The sequence below is a fragment of the Canis aureus genome, chromosome 20 (assembly GCF_053574225.1).
Source record: "Canis aureus isolate CA01 chromosome 20, VMU_Caureus_v.1.0, whole genome shotgun sequence".
Classification (NCBI taxonomy): Eukaryota; Metazoa; Chordata; class Mammalia; order Carnivora; family Canidae; genus Canis; species Canis aureus.
The window spans coordinates 44,541,504-44,557,541 of record NC_135630.1 but is presented as its reverse complement, the minus strand read 5'-3'; the positions used below and the strand labels follow the sequence as shown (position 1 = coordinate 44,557,541).

The 16,038-nt window shown below is 34.8% G+C and overlaps 1 protein-coding gene across 7 annotated transcripts in view; it reads right to left on the bottom strand.

Annotated features, from left to right (window-relative positions):
- RAB3GAP1 (RAB3 GTPase activating protein catalytic subunit 1) overlaps positions 1-16,038 on the bottom strand; it is a 96,953-nt gene that overhangs the window by 35,238 nt on the left and 45,677 nt on the right. For 6 of the 7 annotated variants that reach the window (XM_077861520.1, XM_077861522.1, XM_077861524.1 and 3 more), the window contains 7 exons: positions 14,800-14,899; positions 11,503-11,584; positions 6,876-6,944; positions 5,269-5,342; positions 3,045-3,137; positions 2,425-2,594; positions 309-398 (listed from right to left, as the gene is read on the bottom strand). In XM_077861520.1, the coding sequence (XP_077717646.1) occupies positions 309-398; positions 2,425-2,594; positions 3,045-3,137; positions 5,269-5,342; positions 6,876-6,944; positions 11,503-11,584; positions 14,800-14,899 (678 nt within the window). The remainder of the gene's footprint in view (positions 1-308; positions 399-2,424; positions 2,595-3,044; positions 3,138-5,268; positions 5,343-6,875; positions 6,945-11,502; positions 11,585-14,799; positions 14,900-16,038) is intronic. The other variant, XM_077861521.1, reaches the window with a different exon arrangement.

The following is a 16,038-nucleotide window of genomic DNA, read 5'->3' as shown; positions in this document are numbered from 1 at the left end:
ACTAGCAATACAGCAACCCCTTAGACTCAATGCATTTTGGGATGCCTGGGTGGCTCAGCAGTTGAGCATCTGCCTTTGGCTCAGGTCGTGAACCCACAGTCATGGGATGGAGTCCCACATCGGGTTCCTTGCATGGAGCCTGCTTCTCCCTCTGCCTCTGTCTCTGCTGCTCTCTCTCTCTGTTCTTCTCATAAATAAATAAATAAATAAATAAATAAATAAATAAATAAATAAATAAATAAAATCTTTAAAAAAATAAAAATAAATTCAAAGCATTTTAAATATCTTAATATTAAATTCCAACTTACATATTCTTCACTCTCTGATAGAGGATTATTGCTGTCTGTGGAAGAACTTCCATCTAACGGTTTCTCAGAAGCAGCATCAGGGAATAAGAACTTAGAGACAAGAAAAAAATAACCACATTTCAATCAAATTTCCTACTTTGTTATTTATAACTCATATAAACTCCATTTTTTAATGGTTTTGCTATTAAAACAGTAGAAATGTGCTTATTATACTGGCCAGTTGGCCAATAAAATATCAAACATTTTATGTTTTTCTCTGGAAATAGTTTCATTGATTTTAGAAATTGGAGATTTTTCTTAAAACCAGCTTGTTTTGTAAGCTAACCAATGTAAAAGCAAAACCTCTTCACTATGATCCAAGGTCATTAAATTTCTAAGTATCAGACAAAGCAAGAGAAAAATTTTAAACACCCATATGTTACAAGGCTCTATCAAGTTATATAGATCACAGGTTTTCATATAAAAAATATTAAGAATATGACATTTAAGACCGTAACTTTATAATACCCCTAGAAGGTGGGAAGTAGTCTAAACCTGTAATGACTAGTTTATCTTTTCTACATGGTTTCTGTTTATTATGTGTTTGTAGTAATGTTAAAAGAAGAAAAAATTCAGTGCATATGACAACCGAGCTATACAACTAGAATAAAATCTCTAAAGATATATATTAAGAAGGGGCCTTTCCCAGGGCACCTGGGTGGCTCAGTCAGTTAAGAATCTGACTCTTAATCTCAGTTCAGGTCTTGACCTCTATCTTGGTTGTGGGTCAGGCTCTGCATTGGGGCCTGAAAAAAAAAAAAAAAGAAGGGGCCTTCTCTTGCAGAAATTTATTCTTGGAGCACCTGGGTGGCTCAGTGGTTGTCTGCCTTCTGGCACGGGTTATGATCCCAGTGTCCTGGGATCAAGACCCACATCAGATTCCCTCCAGGGAGCCTACTTCTCCCTCTGACTGTGTCTCTGGGTCTCTCATGAATAAACAAATAAAATCTTAAAAAAAAAAAAAAAAAAAGACATTTATTCTCAGTCCTTTTATCACTCTTCTTCCTAAGTGTTTTGTGGTACTACTGACTTGTGATTCCTTTTACCATGCATACTTTGCCACATGTTACAGAACATGCACAGGAGATTTTTTCAAATTTAGAGGAACTACTCTGTACCACCTCCCACGACTAGGTACGTTTACAAACAATATCCTAATCTAAAAACCACTGTATAAGGTAACTATTACTGCCTCCTTACAGATATACCAGCTGAAAATCTGATTCTTTTTCAGTTTAATGGCTGGGGTGAAATTAACATCAAGTTTGCAAGTCCAGTATTCTTTTCACTGCACTACTCAAAGGTTGTTCCCAAGATTATCTGAATGCATGAATTGCCAGAAATATGATTATAACTATAATTATAGTAAGAACAGCTATCATTTATCAGAGACCTATTATTATATGCCAGGCAGATGACAAAACTGAAATTAAGTGACTTACTCAATATAATATAGTAAGGATTAACCCTAGTGTATGTGGTTCCCAGGCTGGGCTTATTCCATCATTCTATACCTAGGAGACACCTTAGCTCCTTCTAATACTTACTATAAAACCTTCCCTAGACTTTTGTGAAATGAAGTTTGCAAAAATACAGTTCTGATGTTGACCTTCTGCTCAAAATAATATTAAACTGCAAGATGAAGCCCAGTGTTTCAGCAGAGCAGGTTACTTGCTACCTCTCCAGCCTTGTCCCCGGCCACTCCCTGGGAAGCACCGTACAATATACCAAATATGTTCTCTCATAGCTCTGCTGTTCCTGTTTCTAAAACCTCTTCAAGATGCAACTCAAGTACCCCTCTTTATGACACCCTCCCTGATCCCCAGTGCCTAGAGAGAGATGCACCCTCTGCTGTGTTCTCACAGCCAACTTGCCAGACTTCTCCCTTGCAACATGGTATTGTAACTACAGTTTCCTTTCCTTCTTTCCATTAAGCTAGTGGGAATTCTCTGAACATGAAGACTTTGTTTTACTCATTTTATATTCCCAATCCAGTGCTTGCCACATAGAAGGCACTAAACAGATAATGAATAAATGAGTATGCATACAGACATAAAAAGACACTACATTTAGTTACCAACAGAATAGTATTGAGGACATCATTATTCAGTGGTGACTCTTCTACACCTCTGTGTTTTCGTATTTTCTTCTTTGCAGTGTGTACCATATTTGAAACTGATAATTTATGAATTGGAACTGGTGCCGGCTCTGTCAACTTTGACAAAGCATGAGTTATATCAGCAATTTCTATAAAAAGAATAGAAACGAATACAAATTATATCACCAACCTTAAAGTGAAGAGTAAACCACTGATCGCGTAAAATATTTTAGTCACTCTTTTCACTAGTGTTACATGGTCTCAGAACTATAAAATTTTAATACATACATTCAGCTTTACATGCATTCATAATGACAAAGGTATAACACAAATTATTTTTCTCTAGAAGTTCAAAAATAAACCTCTAAAACCAAACTTTTCAAAATATCTTACATTTTTGGTAAAAAGAATGTATTAAATGTGCTTAGTATTTTAAGCTCAGGGTATAGCCAGAAAAGAGATGGTAGCAGTCTAGTCTATCAAAATTTGCTTTTCCAACTTAATTCAACTGTGAAAATAGATGAAAAGTTACTGGAAAAATGCCCCCAAAAGGGGTTAGACATTTGAGAGTAACTTAAAAAAAAAGGAAAGTAGGTCACCTCTCCCTTCTTCCTCAAATGTGGATCGACCAAGAATCTCATCAGTTGACTCCTTTCGACGGCAAATTTTAAAAAATTCAGTGACAAAATCACCTAAATAAAAAAAAAGTTACTCATTTTTGACACTTAACTAAAAGACATCAGTCCTACAAACTAAAGTAAGTACACTTCTTTTCATAAAAGCTATAAATAAGATATAGTAGAAAAAGAAACCACTCAGTTTTTCTACCCAAGACAAAAATTAATCCTATTACAAAGGTAGCCTTGTTCTTCCCTTCTCTCCATGTCCCAGGATATTAAAAAAAATTTTTTCTTAGGATTCCTTCTAGAATGAAAGGAAAACTAACTGTACCTTGTAATATTAAGCACTATGTGCCTAAAGAAGACTAATATCTGTTCTCAATGAGTTGCAGAAGTAACAAGAATATTACTATATGCACACAGTGCCACCCTAACTGCCACCCTTCTAGAATTGGGTCCATTAAAAAAAATTAAAATTAAAAAGAAATTCTGAAGATATATTTCTGGAGGATTAAGAATCATGTAGCATAAAGTTATGTTAGCTTCAGCTGCATATTTATGGTATGCTTCATGTCATCATAAGGGGAAAAGGTTTGATATCTTCTAAAGAACTGCAATGAGATGTTTATAGAAAGAAATAAAGTTTAGGAGGAACTATCATTACTAAAACTATTAGATAATACAAGAGAGCAAGTACATCTAAGTTTTAGAATTCATCAACTAGTTCTGAATAAATCTAGAACACTTTCTGGACTTCTTCGGAAAAGTAAGATAATCCTGTAATTCAATCAAATAAATTACATGACTCTAGTTAATTATATATGACTACAGCATCCTTTAATATATAAGCATAAAAAGTCAAAAGAGATAGGGTGGGATCATGGAACAGTAACTTAAAATGAGAATATTTCAAACTCTTAGGTCCTCTGCAATTATCATGGAAATCTGTAGATGAGGGACAATAAGGAACTAGAAATCAATTTAATAATTTAATAAATCAATGATTAAGCAAAAACTATTGAGCATTTACTATATGATAGACATCGTATTAAATGTGATATACAAACATACACATAATCTCATTTGATCATCTCAATAACTATGTATATACTATTTTTGTCTCTATTTTACGGAGACTTGAAGAAATTAACGAAACTTGTTCAAACTGGCAGACCTAAGATTTAAAAGAAGGTCCAACCAATTCTCAAACTCCTTATACCAACCTTCTACTGTCTGTCTAATACCCAAGACAAATACACCAATGGCAGGAATTTTACCTTATACATCTTTATATTCACTATTATGTAGTTAGCAAAAAATGTTAATCAGCATTTAATGAATAGCATATGACAAATTTTAAAGAACCCAAGAAAATAATACTTTAGAGAAACACATCGTGACTGTCATCAATAAATATTCAGTAACTCCATTAGCTGAATGATAATGTATCCTATGGAGTGAAGGCGGCTTGTATGAAAACAGAAATGAAATATCGTCATATGTACTAAATATGAGAGAAAAAGATGGAAAGACACACTGAGGTGCTGGGTTCAGAGACTTCATGAAAGAGATACATCTACACAAATGATAAAAGAAAGATAATGCCAGACAAGGGATATAATAATATTATCTAAAAGGCAAATTAACATTTTCAAAGTATTTCTATTTGTGGTATTTCACTTGATTCCTTAAACCTCTTTCCCTCTATCAGAAAATAGGTTTGGAGATGTGGTTCAACTCTACAGGCCTCTAATTAGACTGTCAAAATCAGTGTTCTTCTCATCATATATCACAGGTCCAGAGCATGGCAAAAGGCAGAAACTAAGACGCAAACTGCCATAAGAAGAAAAGAGAATAACATAAAAAAAGCCTTGGAAGAATAAAACTCAGATCATGAGAAAATATGCAAGAATTCTGAGGTATAGACCACTTAAAACTAAAAGATAAGCAAGAAATCCTGGCAGTGCTATTCAAGACTTACTAGGATTCACTGTTCCTGGGAAAGATTTCCTTGTTAATGGTATTAACCAAGAAGATCACAAATGTAAAAAAAAAAAAAAAAAAAAAAAAAAGGATGTACCCTTCTGATAGGTGAATTAAAGTATAAAGAATACATTCACAGTCTTCCTAATCTGGAACATGGGCATATTGGTGAGGAAAGAACATAAATTCAGGAAAGGAATGTAATGTAAGCATGTCTTACCCAGCAAACACTGAGGATTATCAGCTTTTCGAACTCTAACAGACCAATGGGGAGCCTGAATAGGATCCAAATCACTAAAATGAAGAACAATAAACATAAGATCCTAATTATGACAAACTGCAACTCATTAACTTATCAAAATGCAGTCTAGTTAATTACATGAAGGACAAGCAATCCATTTTGCCACCCTTAAACTTACAGTTACTCAGATAATAAGGCCATGTGGTTAAATTAAAAAAAAAAAAAAAAAACCCCAAATATCGATCAATGGATCTTAAGAAATCAAAGTTTATAGACAAAAATGTACAAAAGGAAAACCCACAAGCAAAACAGAATCAAAACAAATATAAAAATTATAGTTCTGAACAGGCAATGTACACTGATAATCTAATAAAACAAATAATTTTAAAATAAAAAAGAAATGAGAAACTAGTATGCACAATGATCTTAATTGGCTTTTTATAGCACTAATAGTAAAAGCAGACTACAAAATTTGCACAAGATCAAATTTGCCCTATTTTCTCAATTAAGTAGATTATTATGTATCCATTTAATGGAATATTATGCAGCAATTTAAAAAATAACATAGATCTATATTTATTGGCATTAAATATGTAAAGATATATACTAAATAAGACAAGTATATAAATTTAAACTTTAAAAAGATACTTTCCCATGCAAATATTGACTCATGTTGTACATGTGAAACTAATGTTACATGCCAATTATATCTCAATTAAAAAAAACAAGATACACCTCAAAATGCTATTTTTCAAGTAACAGGATTGCATGTAGTCCTTATTTTCTTCTTCATATCCATCTAAATTATCTGATTAAGAAAGCTCATGTTACTTTTACCACCAGCAAAAACAACCTATTTATTTTAATTACAACAAAAAAAAGTATCCTACTTCTCACTATTCTACATCATGCATGAGAAGGTACTAAAATGGTGTTCCTCTTTCTCCACATTCTTCCTAAGTAATATTTGCCATAATTTTTGAGTTATTTCCATTGCACAGGAGTACATGACTGGGACATTTTGTAATTTATGACATTTAATGTTCAAATATGACTCCAACATGTTCTAAAGACCATGACTTCTTCAAAGTAATTCATGAAATACTTCTAACTAGCTAAGAAAAGTTCAACAGAATTATGCACAAATCTCTGCTTAGAGGATCTGCTCAGAGACATCTTTGCTAAAACAAAAGTCAGACTCATATTGTGCAGGGTAAGGGGGATTGGTTAAATAGGTGATGGGGATTAAGGCATGCACTTGTGATAAGCACAGGATCCTGTATGGAAGTGCAGAATTACTATGTTGCATATCTGAAATTATATTACACTGTATGTTAACTAACTGGAATTAAAATACCAACTTAAAAAAAGAGAGATCATTCATTAACCCCAAACTAAAGATCATACCCACAAGGTCAGCAGCTTATAACACATCTCTAATATACACTTAATCAGTCTAAAAAGCAATCTTTAAAAGTAGAAAAATCAACCAATCAGAAAACTGATAAAAAGTTGCTAACCACTCAGCAGTTCATTTATTCTACTGAAATATTTGAATCTCAATATGCTACTCTTAACATACTTACGAATAAACATCATTATCCACAATGATACCTTCAGTCAGGTGAGGCCATGTAGTTGCTAAATGGAGTTCACTAAAATAAAACATAAAACATATCCAAAAGCTCTAATATTGTATGTATATCCTCTGACTTAGCAATTCTACTTCTAGAAATGTATTATAATAACCAGAAATGTATATGCAAGTATGTTAAAAGTCATGCTGTTTATAATACAGTAAAACAGGAGACAATTAGTTTTATTAGCAAATGGTAGCACACCTATATGAAGTTAATGTCTTGCATACATTAAAAACACATGTTATCCATATAATAGCCCAAAACTGTAAATAACCCAAATATCGATCAATGGATAAAGTGTGGTAATAACCATATAATGGCATATTATACACCAATAAAAAGCAGTGAAATATTGACTCATGCTACAATACAGACGAACCTCAAAAACATTTTGCTAAGTGAAAGAAGACACAAAAGGCCACACGCTGCATAACACAATTCATACACAATATCTGGAACAGGCAGATCCATAAGGAAAGAAGGTAGATTAGTATTTGCCTAGCTAGAGGGCCTGGGGAGATCACGGGGATGATAGCTGAGAGGTAAAGGGTTTCTTTTGGGGATGATGAAAGTGTTGTGGAATTAGAAAGAGATGTTGGTTGCACAACTTTGGAAACACTAAAGACCACTGAACCGTACACATTGTATGGTGAGTATTATGGTACATGAATTATATCTCAATTTTGAAAAATTGAGATAGATCAGAGGTTAGCAAATGTTTTCTAACAAAAGCTCACATAGTAAATATTTAGGCTTTGGGGACCAAGTAGTCTCTGTTACAATCTTGTCTTTTCTTTTAAAACCCGAAAAAATGCAAAAGTGATTCTAAGCTCACTGGGCATACAAAAATAGGCTACTGGCCAGATTCAGTCCACAGGTCATAATTTGTTGACCTCTTAATATAAATAAATATTAAGTTTCAAAATGTTTTCATGTAAAATAAAGCAAGACACAAAACATATACAGGATGACATATATTTATAAAATATATAAACATACTGCACACAAAGAGTTATCTATATAGCAGGCCTGATACTTAGAAAAGGACTACCTGCAAGGTTCACCTTTGGCTTGCCATCTGGGACCTTGAATTTCATGGGGTTCCTATCATTCCTTGATAGGAGTGGCTCACTGTGCCTAAACTACTAGTGCAAACAATATGGTTTACGCTGAATACCTGTTTCCTTCTAGTACTGGACAGGGTGCCTATGTCACCAGCCCCAGATAAACACACCATGCACTGAGTCTCTAGTAAGCTTCCCTGGTAGAGAGCCTTTCATACATGTTTTCAGAATTCATTGCTGGGAGAATTAAGTGTGTCCTGAGTGACTACACTGAGAAAGGAAGCTAGTCCCTGGCTTACTATGGACGTATGTGCCTTTTCCCTTAGCTGATTTTTACACTGTATCCTTTCAATGTAATATACCATAGTCATGAGCACAGTAAATGGTGTGAATCCTCCTAGCAAACCACTGAACCCAAGAGTCTTGCAGAGACCAAGCTGTCATCAGTGACAGTCTATGGGATTGTAAACTTAGTGAATATTCTTTTTCTTGTAGAGATTTTGAACCCACTTCTTGGAGAGTAAAGAAGACAAAAGAGTCAATTACTTAATTTCTCTGATTTTTAGGGTACTCAACTGGCAACTCCAGCCTGCTCTACATTTTAGAATTACTGTGTTAACAGGGCCAGAATCTACAATATAGTACAACCGTGATTAATAACCGGACAACTAGCCACCCTTGGCTCAAGCCTATTTTCTGAGCTGGGTCCTATAATGGTCCCTCTGTGTTACCAAATACCTCTTGAGTAAGTTGATTTTTTGTTTGAATTAGTCAGAATTGACTACTACAGTTTACAACTAAGGAACTTGACTAGCAAACATGATTTTTGCCTCTTTTTACATTTTCTAAAGTTTCCTTACTTAGCATAAATTCATTACTCTAATAGAACAAATTTTTTAGGTAAAAAAATGGCTAGACAGTATGTGATATTAAAGGACATGAATGATGACAAGCTTAAAACTCTAAGCTCTGAAATACCTACAGGTATTAACCTCAGATTCAGTCCCTAAGCTTTTATGACTATGTTCTCTCCTCATCCGTAACTATACAATTTCTTTGACAAAGAGAAGACACTGAAAAATGCCTCATTTCCTCTTCTATCACCAAAGATTCCTTTTCAAAACTACAGTGCATGCCCACAGCATTTGTTAATCACCATGTAATTTATATAATCTACCATATACACCATCTCTTTCCCAGATTATTTTTGTATTCTTCTTCGATCATCTATTTCTGATTCCTCATCATGATTTAGAATTAGGAAATAATTAATAACTAATTCCTTCACATTTCTATTACCAGGTCAATTTCATTTTCTCTCTCTCAAACTTTTTTGGGACACCTGGGTAGCTCAGTGGTTGAGCATCTGCCTTCAGCTCAGGTCATGATCCCAAGGTCCTGGGGATCAGGCTCCCCACTGGGAGCCTGCTTCTTCCTCTGCCTATGTCTCTGCCTCTCTCTCTGTGTCTCTCATGAATAAATAAAATCTTTAAAAAAATAAAAAAAATAGGGATCCCTGGGTGGCGCAGCGGTTTGGCGCCTGCCTTTGCCCCAGGGCGCGATCCTGGAGACCCGGGATCGAATCCCACGTCAGGCTCCCGGTGCATGGAGCCTGCTTCTCCCTCTGCCTATGTCTCTGCTTCTCTCTCTCTCTCTGTGCGACTATCATAAATAAAATAAAAATTTAAAAAAAAAAAAATAAATAAATAAATAAAAAAAATAAAAAAATAAAATTTTCCCTAAGCAAAATCTAATGAATGAACCAGTTGGAGGGCCACAAATATACCATTTCTCTCCCTTATTTACTATGCCATGATGACCACCTTCTTTTCCTTTGGGAAACTTGCCCAATTCTTCATGTATCAAGGCTCTTCATTCCATCTGCAATGGTCATTTTCTCTCTCTCTCTCTCTCTCTCTCTCTCTCTCTCTCTCTCACTGCCTGGCTAAATCCTCCCTGAGATATTTCCTTTGAGAACACTTTCCTAATGCATCCCAATCCAAACTAGTTTCTCATTTTACTGTTATTACAGCCTATATATTTCCTTCAAATTACCCCCAGTCTGTAACTGTACCTTTATTTAGGTGATTATTTTGTCCATTTCTTTCAATCAGACTGTAAATGCCAAGAAGCCAGAAAATGTTTTATTTAGTTCTGAATCTTCTTATTTCAGCATAGTGCCTGCCTGTCCTGGCACATATAATAAATAAGTATCAGCTACAAAAGATACTTATTTTATCTTTCCCTCCACTGATTTTAAGTTAAAAGTATTATTAGTTCTACCTCTACGTTAGAGTATTAAGAATGTACATATGTGCCTTTCTGGAAGTGATAATCTCCCCATGACAACATACCACTTGCAAAGAACTACCTTCATCCCTCCCTGGAAGAGAAGAGGAAGCACAAGAAGTGTCTGGTGCAGAATCCCAATTCCTACTTTATAAACCTGAAGTACCCACGATGCTACAAAATCACCACCATCTTTAGACGTGCAGTTTTGTGCGTTGACTGCTCCACTGTCGTTTGCCAGACTACAAGAGTTTTTAAAAGCAAGGCTTACAGAAGGATGCTCTCCTACAGACAGAAACAGCACTAAAAGCACCCTGAATCAAGATGAGTGGGAAACCATCCCAATAAACACATTCTGGATACATGCATGCATAGACACACACACACACACACACACACACACACACACACACGGTATGGATGTGTGCGTATATGGTTTTTAATTAACCAAATAGTTTAACTAAAATAAGACAGTTTTAAAATCAGCATTATTAATGTTTTCCAAATATTTTGCTCTCAGTGATTAAATTTTCCAGGCCTTACATTTTCTTATAAAGCAAAATTTTCTTAAAGTTCAGTAGCTCTTCTAGAAAAGCAGTTAGGTAACCTAAGAGGTCTGACTTAAGTCTCTATTTGTACATTTGGAAAAAGTGGTCAGGAAAAATGTAAACATTTGTTAATTCTCTGTGATGAATACACGAAAGTTTGTTACATAGGACATTCTCTGTGCTTTTCAATATATAAAATGTCTCCCAAAAAGTAGGCCAAGAATCACTTCTATAAAGAATACTCAATAAATAGCATTATACACATTTTCTTTATTATTTCAAAGCCTCTTTTATTTCCAAATTACAGAGTAATAAAAAAATAGATGGACAGATGGTTAGGTGTAGGTCTGCTTCTGGTACTATACTCATTCCAGAAGGCTACAGTATTACAAAGCACAGTAAAATAAATATTAATAGAATTTAAAAAGTAAACTCCTAGGGTTGCTGGATGGCTTGACAATCAGTTAAGTGTCTGCCTTCAGCTCAGGTCATGATCTCAGGGTCCTGGGCTCGAGCCCTGAGTCAGGTTCCCTGCTCAGCAGGGGGTCTGCTTCTGCCTCTGCCCCTTCCCCCTGGCTCATGCTCTTTCTTTCTCACTGAAATAAATAAAATCTTAAAAAAAGAAAGAAACGGTCAAGTCCCATAATTCAAATGATAGATTGAAATTCCCACCTTATAGGATCTTCACAGGCACCAAATGGTAACTTGCCGAACTCCAGGCCTCCAACTTCTCCTCCTACAAGGGCATCTATATCTAAGCAAAAGAAACAGTTTTCCATTATCCAGCAAAAAATTAATAAGAATTTAATTTAGTGAGGTTAGTTCTCTGGGAGATCATAGATTTAAATGTGCCTATATCAAGAGCACATAAAGTTAGAGACTAAACCATCTTTAATTAGATTGCTTATAAAGGGATACCTGGGTGGCTCAGTGGTTTAGCGCCTGCCTTCAGCCCAGGGTGTGATCCTGGAGTCCCGGGATCAAGTCCCACATTAGGCTCCCTGCACAGAGCCTAATTCTTCCTCTGCCTGTGTCTCTGCCTCTCTCCCTCTCTCTCTCTCTCTGTCTCTCTGTCTCTTATGAATAAATAAAATCTTAAAAAAAAAAAAAGATTGCTTACAAAAAAGTTAAAATAAATAGAATGTTATAATAAAAGAACACACTGAATTCCTATTTGTAGTGTTTTATTCAAGCCATGTGTTCTACATTTTACTCTTGAAATATTCCTTAAATAATGCTTAAGAACATTAGTTCTGTACTTTTCTTTGCATTTTCTAAGAATGTGATTAATATCATCTAAAAGAAAGATTATCCAAGTATTAAAAAATTTAATCATCAACCTACATTTATCGGTTTTGCTGTCAATAATTTCTGAATGGCAAATTAGGTATCATTAATAAATTTTTATTTTTGTTGGTAGTACATGGAAATACTTTCAGTTTAACAAAGAATTTCCTTTCTGTTATGAATAGTATCTGAGATTAGAGGAGAATTTAGAAGCTAAGTCACTCCCCCCCCCTCACCAATTTTAAAGAACTAATAAACACTTCTAAAAGACATCCAGAGGATTTATTTCTCTTTGAAATAATTCAGATGGTTGCTTTTCATTATTTGCACTACACTGGGAATTTCACAAATTAGAGTCTATTGTTGTTTTATGAATATTCCCCAGATTTGCTAAAATATTGTTTGATAATTATCTACAACCTAACCAAATTAAAATTAGTCATTAAATATGGCTCAATTACTTGATTCAGTAAATTTTCTCAAGTCAATTTCATTTCTCCAACTAAAGAATGCTTGTAATAATAAAGATTACAATAACCAGATTTATTACAAGATGTGAATCTTTAAGAGCTTCAAAATATGTAAAAAGCATATTTTATAAATTAGTAAGCTAAAATTTTTTACTAGATCATAACTGTGCAGAAGTTTTAATTCAGTTAAAAGTTCAGAAAAGGGGGTGCCTTGGTAACTCAGTCAGCTAAGAATTCCAGAGTCCTGGGATTGAGCTCCAAGTCAGGCTCCCTGCTCAACAGGGAGCCTGCCTCACACTCTCCTCCCTGCTCCTGCTTGCTCATGTTCTCTCTGTCACTATCCTTGTGTCTCTCCTCTCTCAAATAAATAAATAAAATCTTAGGAAAAAAAAAAAGTTCAGAAGTGGCTCAGTCGGTTAAGCACCTGACTCTCAGGGTAAGATCAAGCAAGCCCCATAACAAGCCCCACTCTCTCCCCATCTGCACCTCCATTCTCTCTCTTCTCCCTCTCTAAAAGCACAGTGTCTGGCCCATATTACATGTTCAAATCCCTTCCTTCCCTCTATAAGGAGAAAATATTAAAAATTTACGTGGCCTTCAGTTCACCGCGGAAGATGGTTCTATTTTGGTCTCCATTAAAAAAGAATCGGCAAAAATAAATAAATAAATAAATAAGAATCGGCAAGAGAACATTAACAAAGGCCTTACTGGCAATCAAAATTATAATGCTAACATTCTGGCTCTTGGGCTTCTTCTTAGATCATCAATAAACTAAATCATCTTGGGAAATATTAAAAATTGACTAACAATACAGCAAACTTTGAAAAAAGGAAAAAGAGGGCAGGAATTAAAACCTTCACATAGAAACTGGCTACAAATTGTCTGGAGGGTATTGTCTGGGAACTAAAATTACCAAAATGAATGTTTGGGTCTTTCTTCTAATTTAATTATCAGCTTAGCTTTTATTTCCCTTTGCTATAGTTTAGATGTAATTCTTTTATTGTACATAGAGTTTCAAATTATTCTGTGATATATAAATAAAATGCTGGTAGCACATATAACTACTAAAGGCTAAGGACATACTACATTAATTCCAGTATCATTCCAAAACTACCTGTTTTCTATCCTATACGTAACCAACTACCGGGGCACCTAGGTGGCTCAATAGTTGAACATCTATCTGTCTTGGGCTCAGGTCGTGATCCCAGGGTCCTGAGATCAGGTCCCACATCAGGTTCCCAGGAGGGAACCTGCTTCTCCCTCTGCCTATGTCTCTGCCTCTCCATGTGTGTCTCTCATGAATAAATAAATAAAATCTTAAAAAAAAAAAAAAAAAAAAAAAACTACTTGGAACAAAAATAAATAGTAAAGAATATTGTTTTATTCTAATTTCTTTTTCATGGGGGGGGGGAGTAGACAAAAAAAATGTTTTTAGGTTGGTAAAATCCTTGTAATGATTTATAAATTTGCATTACATTTCTTATTAGTTATACTTGAATATAATTACACTTGTATGTGAGAGAAATACCCAGGAACCAAATCCTCACTTAATTAGACTATATGTCCAGTAGGGTGAACTTTTCTAGAACTTAGGTAATATGTTGTTCATACCTGCACCCCAAACATCTCAGGTTGGCTGGCCCATTATAGGCTTATAATTAATAATTACTGAATGAATCATATATTGCTTTATGGCTAAGCAGGTAAATTGGCTTTAATTACATCAAGAGCACATTAAAGTAAAATATTCTAGAGCTCTACACATCTTAAGTATATGTGTATATACACATTTTTTTCCTGCTTTCCTTATTACATTTAGTACTCTTCTTCAAACTCTACTTTCCAAAAGGTTCTCAGCTTATGAGGTGGCTTCCGTTATTACATTCTAAAAAGATATTTAAGTCATTCACTACATACTAATTTGCAGTACATGATGCTCCACAGCAGGAGGATGCTTTATAAATAATAGCTTTCAAAAACAGATTGTCACATATCGAGTAATGCTGTCTCTAGGACAAACATCAGAGCTTTTTTCAAGAGCAAAAAAAAAAAAAAAAAAAGATAAAGGCAATGAAATCAGCAATACTCCATTTAGAATGAATTACAAATATTTCAAACTTAAAACACTTAAAACCCACTGTTAAATAATTTCAATTTCCAAATATATTTTCTTTACCATTTATATTAAGTTAAATACACTAAATTATCTCACCTGGAGGCTGCTGAGGCCAAAAATACTGCTGCCAATCCTGAAGTACATATGTAAAGCGAATAGCAATACTAACTGGAGGCAAAGGAGTTAAAGGACATCCCTGGAAATAAATATAAAGAGAGTATTATATAGCTTTTAAAAAAGTGTCTTATAAACAATGCCAGAGAGCAAATTACATGAACATGAAGCTGTTTAAACTATTAACTGGAGGACTCAATGGTTATGCTTCTGACTCTTGATTGTGGCTCAGGTCATGATCTTGGGGTCATAAGATGCGAGTCCCTTGTGCTGGCTGTGTGTTGAGCCCTTGTAGGTTCCCTGCTTGGCATGGAGTCTCCTTGCCCCTCTCCCTCCCCTTCTGTCCCTCCCCCAACTCACATGGGCTCAGGTGCACTGTCTTTCTCAAATAAATAAACAAATCTTTTTAAAAAACAAGTAAATAAACTGCTACCTGGAAACAAAATAAATGGTCGCTCTTGCAAAATAGTTTATATTAATGAATCAGTTAACAGAAAATTTAGATTCATTTACATTCATTAAAAATCATGAAAATCAACATCATCCAAACATTCTATGATCTCAGCTTCCCTTAATAATGGTTAACCTACATTAATGTGGAATAGGACTTAAATATAATAGGAATCACTTAGGGAGCATGTGAAAATAAAAATGAGAGAGTATTCTGCATATCTGACCAGTTACTAGGTGTTGCTGTTATCGCTGACCAGAAAGACTAAGACACATATAGCCCAGCAGCAGCATCTATAAACGTCACTATTAGCTTTAACCAAATACAAACTCAATCTATAGTCACAATACAAAGTGGCCGCCTCCAAAAAAGGTAAGTCAGTTTTGGGCTGCTGTGTCCTACACAAGCAAGGTAAGATTCTGGCTGGTTAGGAAAAATAAGACTTGTTGGTCAAGTCTGAATATTAAGCGAGAGTTCATCCACAGTAAGATATGAATAGTCTAAACAAAATTGCTTTGACATAACCTCTGTTCTAGTTACATAGCAACATAGATAAATATAGAAGATAACCAGAAAGAAATAGCTAGGATCGAACATGATATAAAAATATCTTTGTGGGCCCTAAAAAGGTACACAAAATCCAAAGTTTTAAGGGGAGCTTAAGACACATGACTGCTGAGTTCCAGGTGTGAAAGGTGGCAGTGACGGCCTAGGATTACAGACTGCATTAAAACAGAAGTGGAAGTTCAACTCTGCCCAGAGTGAGCACA